The sequence below is a fragment of the Lithobates pipiens genome, unplaced genomic scaffold (genome assembly GCF_037356315.1).
Source record: "Lithobates pipiens isolate NorthernLeopardFrog02 unplaced genomic scaffold, aLitPip1_a1.2 Scaffold_18, whole genome shotgun sequence".
NCBI classification, from domain to species: domain Eukaryota; kingdom Metazoa; phylum Chordata; class Amphibia; order Anura; family Ranidae; genus Lithobates; species Lithobates pipiens.
In genome coordinates, this window is record NW_027507758.1 from 432,722,871 (window position 1) to 432,734,843 (window position 11,973).

Sequence of the window (11,973 nt, forward strand, 5' to 3'; positions counted from 1 at the left end):
GTCCATCTGCCAAATGTGAGTGTAGACTAGCCAAATGCTCATTAGATTGCGAATTGGTGCCCTTTTTTAAATACGTCCATGTTCTGCCCATTGAGATGGGGTGACCAAAGTCATAACTGGGGACAAAGAGAAGGCAAATGTATTAAATACTTTTTTCAGCTCTGTGTATACAATGGGGCAGCTCATGTCCATAATGGAGATGGTATTGACACATCTCCAAATGATCCACAATGCTCAAAAGTGATATGGTACAGAATTATTTAGACAGATAAAGGTGGATAAAGCACCTGGACCAGATGGCATCCACCCACGGATCCTAAAAGAATTGAGCTCTGTCATTTCAAAGCCATTGTTTCTAATTTTTAGGGATTTGTTAATGACTGGAATGGTACCACTGGATTGACATAGGGCCAATGTGATTCCCATATTTAAAAAGGGATCAAAGTCTTTACCAAGTATCTATAGACCTGTTGGTTTAACCACTTGACAACTGGGCACTTAAACCCCCCCTCGTGACCAGACCAATTTTCAGCTTTCAGTGCTCTCACACTTTGAATGACAATTACTCAGTCATGTAACACTGTACCCAAATAATTTTTTTTTCCTTTTTTCCCACAAATAGAGCTTTCTTTTGGTGGTATTTGATCACCTCTGGGTTTTTTATTTTTTGCGCTATAAATGAAAAAATACAGAAAATGTTGAAAAAAACGTATTTTTCTTTGTTTCTGAGAAAATTTTGCATATTATTTTTTTTTTTCATTAATTTTGGCCACAATTTATACTGCTACATATCTTTGGTAAAAATAACCCACATTAGTGGATATTATTTGGTCTTTGTAAAAGTTAGAGAGTCTAGAAGCTGTGGTGCAAATCATACAAAATTGATCACATCTGATGTACTGGTGGCCTATCTCGCTTCTTGTGACCCGAACAAGCCAGGAAAGTACAAATACCCCCCAAATGACCCCTTTTTTGAAAGTAGACATTCCAAGGTATTTAGTAAGAGGCATGGTGAGCTTTTTGGTGTTGTCATTTTTTTCCCACAATTCTTTGCAAAATGAAGATTTATTTTTTATTTTTTTTATTTTTCACAAAATTGTCATTGTAATAGGTAATTTCTCTCACATGGCATGTGTATACCACAGATGACACCTCAAAATAAATTCTGGTACTCCTCCTGAGTATTATGATACCACATGTGTGGGACTTTTCCACAGCCTGGCCACTTAGAGAGGCCCAACATGCAGGGAGCACCGTCACGTGTTCTAGGAGCATAAATTACACATCTTACTTGTTGACTAACTATTACCCTTTTGAAGGCCCTAGAGCGCCAGGACAGTGACAATGACGTGGCACTGATGACAGATGGCAATGATACGTGGCACTGATGACACGTGACACTGATGTGGTCTGATGACAGATGCCACTAATACGTGGCACTGATGACACTAATGACAGATGGCACTAATATGTGGCACTGATGACACGTGGCACTAATACGTGGCACTGAGAGGTGGCACTAACATGTGGCAGTGATGACAGATGGCACTAATACGTGTCACTGATGACAGATGGCACTAATACGTGGCACTGACACGTGACACTGATGACAGATGGCACTGATACGTGGCATTGATGACACGTGACACTGATAACAGATGGCACGTGGCACTGACAGGTGCCACTGATGACAGATGGCACTGATACGTGGCACTGATGACAGATGGCACTAATATGTGGCACTGATGACACATGACAGTGATATGACACTGATGACAGATGTCACTATGTGGCACTTATGACACGTGGCACTGATGTGGCACTGATCACAGATGGCAGTATACATGGCACTGATGACAGATGGCACTTATACGTGGCACTGGGGACAGATGGCACTGACAGGTGGCATTGGGGCAAATGGCACTGACAGGTGGCACTGGGGAAAATGGAACTGGGGACAGATGGCACTGACAGGTGGCACTGGGGACAGATGGCACTGACAGGTGGCACTGGGGACAGATGGCACTGACAGGTGGCACACTGGGGACAGAAGGCACACTGGGGACAGATTGCACACTGGGGACAGAATACTTACGGCCGCTGCAGCCGCTAATCTCTCCCTCCTCACACGCTGTCTGTGTGAGGAGGGAGAGCCAGCAAAGAGAGATGATCTCATATGTTTACATATGAGATCATCTCTCATTGGGCACGCCGATCGTGCTGTAAACAGCCGCTGTGATTGGCCGTTTACAGCAATCTGTGACTGGCTGTGTCCAGAGGACATGGCCAGCACAGAACTTCCCCGATGCACGCTCGCCGGAGCGCGCATTGCGGAAGTAAACAGGAAGACGTCCAGGGACGACCTCCCGGCAATTGGCGTCCGCTCTGCAGCCGTCTTTCGGCTATAGAGCGGACGCCTAGTAGTTAACTTCTATAGTTGAGAAGATACTTCTTTACTAAAAGACCACATACAGTGCCACATACCATGTGCCTTGCGAAAGTATTCGGCCCCCTTGAACTTTTCAACCTTTGCCACATTTCAGGCTTCAAACATAAAAATATACAATTTTAATTTTTTGTGAAGAACCACCAACAAGTGGGACACAATTGTGAAGTGGAACAAAATCTATTGGATTTTTGAAACTTTTTTAACTAATAAAAAAATGAAAAGTGGGGCGTGCAAAATTATTCAGCCCCCTTGCGTTAATACTTTGTAGAACCACCTTTTGCTGCGATTACAGGTGCAAGTCGCTTGGGGTATGTCTCTATCAGTTTTGCACATTGAGAGACTGAAATTCTTGCCCATTCTTCCTTGCAAAACAGCTCGAGCTCAGTGAGGTTGGATGGAGAGTGTTTGTGAACAGCAGTTTTCAGCTCTTTCCACAGATTCTCGATTGGATTCAGGTCTGGACTTTGACTTGGCCATTCTAACACCTGGATACGTTTATTTGTGAACCATTCCTTTGTAGATTTTGCTGTATGTTTGGGATCATTGTCTTGTTGGAAGATAAATCTCCGTCCCAGTTACAGGACTTTTGCAGACTCCAACAGGTTTTCATCCAGAATGGTCCTGTATTTAGCTGCATCCACCTTCCCCTCAATTTTAACCATCTTCCCTGTCCCTGCTGAAGAAAAGCAGGCCCAAACCATGATGCTGCCACCACCATGTTTGACAGTGGGGATGGTGTGTTGAGGGTGATGAGCTGTGTTGCTTTTACGCCAAACATATCGTTTTGCATTGTGGGCAAAAAGTTAGATTTTGGTTTCATCTGACCAGAGCACCTTCTTCCACATGTTTGGTGTGTCTCCCAGGTGGCTTGTGGCAAACTTTAGACGAGACTTTTTATGGATATCTTTGAGAAATGGCTTTCTTCTTGTCACTCTTCCATAAAGGCCAGATTTGTGCAGTGTACGACTGATTGTTATCCTATGGACAGACTCTCCCACCTCAGCTGTAGTTCTCTGCAGTTCATCCAGAGTGATCATGGGCCTCTTGGCTGCATCTCTGATCAGTCTTCTCCTTGTCTGAGCTGAAAGTTTAGAGGCACGGCCAGGTCTTGGTAGATTTGCAGTGGTCTGATACTCCTTCCATTTCAAAATGATCGCTTGCACAGTGCTTCTTGGGATGTTTAAAGCTTGGGAAATCTTTTTGTATCCAAATCCGGCTTTAAACTTCTCCACAACAGTATTACGGACCTGCCTGGTGTGTTCCTTGGTCTTCATGATGCTCTCTGCGCTTTCAACAGAACCCTGAGACTATCAAAGAGCAGGTGCATTTATACAGAGACTTGATTACACACAGGTGGATTCTATTTATCACCATCAGTCATTTAGGACAACATTGGATCATTCAGAGATCCTCACTGAACTTCTGGAGTGAGTTTGCTGCACTGAAAGTAAAGGGGCCGAATAATTTTGCACGCACCACTTTTCAGTTTTTTATTTGCTAAAAAAGTTTAAAATATCCAATAGATTTCGTTCCCCTTCACAATTGTGTCCCACTTGTTGGTGATTCTTCACAAAAAATTAAAATTTTATATCTTTATGTTTGAAGCCTGAAATGTGGCAAAAGGTTGAAAAGTTCAAGGGGGCCGAATACTTTCGCAAGGCACTATATGGTATGTGGCACTGTATGTGGTCTTTTAGTAAAGAAGTATCTTCTCAACTATAGAAGTTAACTACTAGGCGTCCGCTCTATAGCCGAAAGACGGCTGCAGAGCGGACGCCAATTGCCGGGAGGTCGTCCCTGGACGTCTTCCTGTTTACTTGAAAAGTTCAAGGGGGCCGAATACTTTCGCAAGGCACTGTAACTGAGTTCTTGCTGTAAAAAAAATATTTAAAGGAACAGACAGCATGGATTCATGAAAGACAGAAGTTGTCAAACAAACCTTGGACAGAGGGGTGGCTGTGGACGTGGTATACTTGCATTTTGACACAGTTCCCCACACACGGCTAATGTGTAAGGTAAAGACTACAGGCTTGGAAAGATTACTTTGTAAATGGATAGAAAACAGGCAAAAAAAAAACAATTTAGAGAGTATTGGTTAATGATTCTTACTCTGCTTGGTCTAAGCTGATCATTGGTGTACCTCAAGGTTCAGTGTTTGGACCCTTACTTTTTAATATCTTTATAAATGATATAGTGTCTGGGATTAAAAGTACCCTTTTAGTGTTTGTAGATGACGCCAAGCTATGCAGTGGAAAAATATCCTTACATGATGTCTCCAACTTACACGCGGACCTCAATACACTGTTTAATGGGGCAACTGTGTGGCAAATGAGGTTTAATATTGATGAATGTAAAGTTATGCACTTGGGGGCTTAGAACATGCATGCATCATACAAACTAGGGGGAGTACAACTGGGGGAATTCATAGTGGAGAAGGATCTGGGAGTTTTGGTAGATCATAAGCCTAATAATAATAGCATGCAATGCCAAGCTGTGATTTCCAAAGCAAGCAAAGTTCTTTCTTGTATTAAGAGAGGTATGGACTCCAGAGAGAGAGAGAGATAATTTTGCCCCTGTACAAATCATTAGTGTTGAGTTATTCACTTTAACATCATCAAAGAGGACAAGGGGGCACTTCTCACTTAATCTTCAACATGGAAAGGTTTCTTCACAGTAAGGCCCCCCCTTCCCCAAGGCACCCCCCCATGTTGAGGGCACGCGGCCTGGTACGGCTCAGGAGGGGGGGCGCGCTCGCTCGCCCCCCTTTCCTGGCCGGCCGGGTAGCGTGCTCGGACAAGGGTCTGGTGTGGACTTTGGGGGAACCCCCACGCCGATTTTTTTCGGCGTTGGGGTTCCCCTTTAAGCCCATTCCAGGCGGCGGAGCCCGCGACGTCTCCTTCGCGGGCCCCGCCTACCTGTACACGCGCTCGAAATGGGCGGATTTGCCTCCTCCTTACGTGGGCGAGTCCGTTCATTTCAAAAGTTGAGCCAACTGTTTGGCAAACAGTTCGCTGAAACAGTCCGCTCGTGTGTGGGCAAGTCCGCTCATGCAAATTTTGAGCGGACTGTTTGCCGAAACTGTTTGCCGAACAAGGTTGGGTGAACAGTCCGCGCGTGTGTACGCGGCCTAAGGCCGCGTACACACGCGGGGACTGTTCGCTCAACTTTGTCCGCTGAACAGTGTTTCGGCGGACAGTCCGCTCGTGTGTGGGCTTTCAGCGGACAGTCTGACGAACAAAGTTTTTCAGAAATTCAGAAAAACTGTCCGCTGAAACTTGGTTTGAGCGGACAGTCCGCCCGTGTGTAGGCTTGTTCGTCAAACTAAGTCTCGCGCATGCTCAGAAAGAATTTACACGCCGAAGGTTGCATTGCAGTGTATAGGACGTCGTTTTCTAGTCCCGTCGTACGTGCCGTTCACGTCATCGCGCACGGTTTCAGCGGACTGTTCGTTCGTCGTGTGTGGGCAAGTCCGTCCATGCTAATTTTGAGCGGACTGTCCGCTGAAACTGTTTGACGGACAAAGTTGAGCGAACAGTCCCCGCGTGTGTACGCGGCCTAAGAGCTTAAAAATGTGGAACAGACTCCCTCCAGTGGTGATTCTGGCCAGCTCAGTAGATTGCTTTAAAAAAAGGCCTGGATTCTTTCCTAAATGTACATAATATAACTGGCTACTGACATTTAGAGGTAAAGTTGATCCAAGTAATATCCAATTGCCTCTCGGGGGATCAGGAAGGAATGTTTTTCCCTGTTGCAGCAAATTGGATTATGCTTTGCTGGGGTTTTTCGCTTTCCTCTGGTTCAACTGTGGGTGTCAGTTGCAGGTATGGAGATCAAGATGCTAAGAGAGCTCCCCTTGCGGCCAAGTGCAGCGCGTCCCTGGAGTTGGGAACAGGGAGCGAGGTTCCCAAAGAAGCACGGTTGGCCAGGTGCTTGTTTGCAGTCAGATGGACTTGGCCACTGAGGGATGACCAGAGCAGGCAGAGCTGAATTTGCTGTATTCTGGTAAATGGAGAAACTGGGAGCCAGGCCTGAGGTCATACACGGATAAGTCAGTCCAGAGCATAAACGGGGATGAGCCAAGGTCAAACACGGAAGACAGGAACAAGCAGGGTCCAGGTACAAGCCGAAGGTCAAGCCAAGTAATCAGGAAACAGAGGCAGTTTTCAGAAGCAGGCCAAGGGTCAAACTGGGAGATCAAAGAGCGAGGTCTAGGCAAGCAGGGTCACAACGGGTAATCACAATCAAGAAGCAAGGTCAAGGCGCACAGGGAAGCTGAGGAGATAATCCAGCAATGTCCTTTAGTCCCAAGCTGCCTTAAATAGGGCCGTTGGCGTCAGCGCCTGTCACGCCACTTGCGTGCGTGTGGCGATGCACGCTGGTGTGTGCTGACACACAGCGCACACTCGTGCACGTCTCGGAACTCTCTGTGAGCATCCATGTAGGTTCTGGGAAACATTGCACTTTATGTGACTGCCATGTCCCTGACAGTGGGTTAAGGGTTGTGTATATAGGATTGTATGATTTATTTTTTATTTGTTGAACTAGATGGACCTGTATCTATTTTCAAAATGACTAAATATGTAACTTTCATCATTTCTGCATGCCTAGACCACTACTTCATTACCGCATGCATTTCATGTATTTCCTTCTGTGAATTTACTTTAGCGCCTTTTTATGTGGTATTTACTAGGGATGAGCTCGATGTTTGGGTCGAACACAAGTTCGACTCAAACATCGGGGGTTCGACGGTTCGCCGAACAGCAAACATTATGGGGCCTTTGCAGAAAATGCGCTGTGGAATGCCCCATGATGCACTGCAAGATCACAGTGCATTGCTGTATGTTGTTTGGCCAAAGCATGCACCTGACCTGCATGCACCTGACCAGCACGCTCTGCTAAGAGAGCCATAGTTGGCCAAAAGCATGGCTTGGCTCAGGGGGATTAAGTCCACGCCACACACTATATAAGGCTGCTTACACGGTGGCCGTATGTATTGTTGTTGGCGTTGACAGAGAGATAGCTTGACTTAGATTAACCAGGCAGGTTATTCAGTTAGTGGCAGTATATATATTTATATATATATATATATATATATATATATATATATATATATATATATATATATATATATATATATATATATATATATATCATTTTTTTTATTTACTTATTTATTGTGTGTGTGTGTGTGTATATATACACACACACTATAATATATATTGCTCTGCATTTAACATAGACTATAGACCAGTGATGGCGAACCTTGGCACTCCTGATGTTTTGGAACTACATTTCCCATGATGCTCATGCACTCTTCAGTGTAGTTGAGCATCATGGAAAATGTTGCTAAACAAAAAATACATCATGTCCGAAAGGCCACCAAGGAGAGGCAGACACTCACAGGCCACTAAAAGAGGGCAAGCAGCCTCTGTGTCTACAGTCAACAGTGGTCGTGGACATGGTGCATCCTCTACAGGTGGCCGTGGGGCACGCTTGTCCTTTTTTTCTGCTGATGGCCGTGTTATTGAGCCATAACATGCAGAAGAGTTGGTGGAGTGGATAAAAAAACCATCCTCATCCTCCTCATCCTCTGTCACCCAGGCTCAGGGTAGTTTGCCTTCCAACGCAGCTACCAAAGCAGCAAATTCCATCCGCTCCTTGTCCACAGTCAATCCTTCCATAGTCCCACCATCATGCACAGAGGAGTTCCCAGAATTATTCAACCACAGTGTTGGGTACAATCTGCATGGGGATGTACAGCGATTTGAAGACTCAGATGTTGGTTCCCACGTTGAGGAAAGGAGTAATGTGAGCCTAGAAAGGGGGTGTTTAAGAAGGACAAGAAACTGGCAGTCATGTTCCCCAGCATACTGCCAAGTTTTCTCCAGTGACGAGGAGGGAGAGGATGATGAGGTCACTGACTGTACTTAGGTGCTTGAGAGGAGGAGGAGAAGGAGGAGGAGGCACAACTCCATTGAGGCAGGATGTCCTTTAGGGGGCAGCTTAAGGGCAGCCACCCTATTGTATCACACCACAGAGCTCTGCAGGTGCAGAGCGCTGCTGAATCCCCACCAACTTTTAAAAGTTCCTTGTTGTGGGCCTTTTTCGACACGTGTGCAGCAGATCGCACCATTGTTGTTTGTAACTGAAGCGGATCAAGTGTGGCTAGAACAGCAGCCGCTTGGGCACCGCATGCTTGACCAGACATATGATGACCCGCCATGCAGTCCGTTGGCAACAGCACTTGAAAGACCCACTTTAAAGAAAAAGGCAGACTTCTCCTTGCTCCTCATATGGGATCTCCAACCCTACTATATCTCCAGTCCTCTCAAAAACCTGCATTGAGAGGAATGAAGGTATAGCAGCAATAGTGTCCCAAGTACTTGCAGCCAATCTGCTAGCAGTACATCTGCGGACGGTTGACACCACACCTTGGGTGTTGATCTTGATCTTTTAAAGTCCTTGATCTTTTAAAGTCCTTTAAGTGGAAACTCTGGTTTGGAAGGATTCCTTTTCTTTTATACACAGTGAGTTGGTAACTATGCACTTTCTATATGTTTTGCCATTTTGGAAGACACCAGGGCAAGATTTGGAATCTAATATGTAATAATTTTATAATTTTTTTACAGCAAACCAAAAACCTCTGAAGAAGACCCCAGTGTTAGGGGTTGAAACGCGTCAGTCACTGTCTATGCATAGATGCATGAAATATGTCAAGTGTTATAGACAAGTTTGTGTTTGCATCTTGTGTACAAATTTCAATAGTCCTTGTTACTAGAGTATATATGCTAATGGTTATATCTTAATTGTTATGTTTACAACATATACTTATGCAATTAAAAATATTTTATCATACATGCATCATGCTTGTTAATTAGTAAATAATGCTGCCTAAAAACCCCATTAGGGGAAAATTCCCATCTTATCCCAGTGTTGTGGCACCACCACCACCATAGGCCCAATTTTTCTGCCCCTGTTTAACAGGGGCATGTAATTAAAATTTTTGATATAAAATGTCACAGAAGGGCCTGTTCCTGTATCCAACAAGAGTATCTGTAAGGGTTTACAATGTTGTGGCACCACCACCACCACTGCCCAAGGCTCAATTTTTCTGCAATATTTCACAGTAGGGCCCGTTCCTGCGCCCAACAAGAGTAACTGTGAGGGCTTACAGTGTTCTGGTACCACCAACACCTAAGGCCTAATTGTCTGCAGAGTATGTAGGGCAGGCCGTATAGTATATATACTGCCGTTCAGAGTATGTAGGGACCCCCATGATATTTTAAAAAAAAATGGGTGCGGGGTTCCCCTTAATATCCATACCAGACCTGAAGGGCCTGGTATGGAATCTGGAGGGGTGACACCCACGCCATTTTTGGGGGGGTATTTTTATCTATATTGCTGGGATCAGACCATACATTACAGCTGCGAGTAGTTTTAAATTCAATTTTTTCCTTTAGAAATTAAATTTTGCTGTGTCACTGTTATAGACATGGGAAAGATGTGCTACTTTACAGGCATACTAAGGACACTCCCCAGGCACGATATTTAAAGGAATATTTCTTTTTTATTGTTTCACTTTAAGCATTATTAACCTCTTGCCAACCAGCCGCCGTCATTATACTGTGGCAGGTCGGCATTATCCCGCGAATCACCGCCATTGTATGTCGGCTCGCGGGATCGGGATGGCAGGAATGCGCAGAACACACAAATCCCTGTTCTGTTCTGTGAGAAATGACAGATTGGGAGCTCCTAAAAGGAGGTCACCCCCCCCCCCCCTAGTCAGTTAACCAATTGATTGCCCCCTCGTGTTAACCCCTTCCCTGCCAGTGCCATTTTTACAGTAATCGGTGCATTTTTATAGAACTGATTGCTGTATAAATGCCAATGGTCCAAAAAATGTGTCAAAAGTGTCCGATGTGTCCGCCATAATGTCGCAGTCCCGATAAAATTCACAGATCACCACCATTACTAGTAAAATATAATAATAATAGTAATGCAAATACTATAAATCTATCCCCTATTTTATAACTTTTGTGAAAACCAATCAATATGCACTTGTTGCGATTTTTTTTTTTTTTTTTACCAAAAATATGTAAAAGAGTACATATCTGCCTAAACTGAGAAAAAATTTGCTTTTTTTAAAAAAAAAAAATGGGGATGTTTATTATAGCAAAAAGTTTTTCAGTTTAGGTGCATCATCGCACGACCATGCAATTGTCAGTTAAAGCGATGCAGTGACGAATCGCAAAAAAAGGCCTGGTCATTCAGCAGCCAAATCTTCCGGGCTGAAGTGATTAAAATCACTGCTCCCGAAAAACACCCGTTTTTAAAACTTTTTTTTTGCATTGATACATGTCCCCTGGAGCAGGACCCAGGTCCCCAAAAACTTTTTATGGCAATAACTTGCATATTGTCATTCAAAATGTGACTGCATTGAAAGCTGAAAATTGTCCTGGGCAGGAGGGGGGGGGGGGGGGGGAGTACCTGGTGTTGAAGTGGTTAATGAAGCGTTATGCATTTTTTCAATGCGCATTTTGACACGTTTGTAGTGTATTTGTCAAACAAAAGGTGTGGTAAAATGCATGTCTGCTAACTGCATTTGGGGTGACATTAACCATGAATAGCACTCAAAAGAGCATATATATATTTTGACACAATTTTACAGCAACTTGGAATTGTGGGAAGAATTCTGCCAACAATTCTGCATTGCTCAGATGTGCATGGGTCCTAAAAGAAAATACTTTATAACTATACTGTGTGTGTGTGTGTGTATGTATGTATATATATATATATATATATATATATATATATATATATATATATATATATATATATATATATTTCTACACTTAAACATATATAGTTATAGTTATATTATCAATCTCTGTTTGCTGTTGCTGATATTAGGAAGAAAGAAGCCTCCTTCCTCACGTCACAGCAGCTTCTCATCCCTATTCTCCACATCTGAACTGGATAATCTGTGACAGAGATATTTTACAGACATGGTCAGTGAGATCTTCGGATCTCACCTTCATAAACTGGTCATCTGTGTAAAAGTGAATGACAGAAGGGTGTGTCCTGTGATGAGAAGTGAAGAACATGTTCTCCACTCCTCATCTCAGCTTCATAAACTGGCACCCCTGAGTGATCAGCCGTGATCATCAGGATCTTGGCTCTTCTCTGTTTGATTAATGTTCAATGTGTCACAGGAGTTGGACTTCCCGCATGATGTTGCTAATTGGGCCAGTGCTGTCACATATAGTGAGTCACATGCTTTTGCGTGCCACATCTTATGCTGAACAGAATGTTAGGGGGGCAACGTAAACATTAGCACAGTACATACTTCTGGAGACAGGGGGATTAAAGTACTTATGCTTTGCCTATTCAAGAAAGCATTACATTTCTGACCATTGCAACAATAAAAGTCTGCTATCATTATTAGGGCCCCCCAGGTGGGTTATGCCATAATACCTAGCATAATACTGAGCCCTCCAGCGCTGTACTGTGATTGATCTGGTGGG

The 11,973-nt window shown here is 44.0% G+C and overlaps 1 protein-coding gene across 6 annotated transcripts in view; it reads left to right on the forward strand.

The window, feature by feature from the left end:
- VEPH1 (ventricular zone expressed PH domain containing 1) overlaps positions 1-11,973 on the forward strand; it is a 554,211-nt gene that overhangs the window by 101,670 nt on the left and 440,568 nt on the right. The window contains exon 5 of one of the 6 annotated variants that reach the window (XM_077488096.1): positions 9,079-9,237. The exons of the other annotated variants lie outside the window; for them this stretch is intronic. Within the exon in view, the coding sequence (XP_077344222.1) occupies positions 9,079-9,227 (149 nt within the window). The 3' untranslated portion in view covers positions 9,228-9,237. Of the gene's footprint in view, positions 1-9,078; positions 9,238-11,973 lie in introns of those variants that run through there. 6 annotated transcript variants of the gene reach the window in all.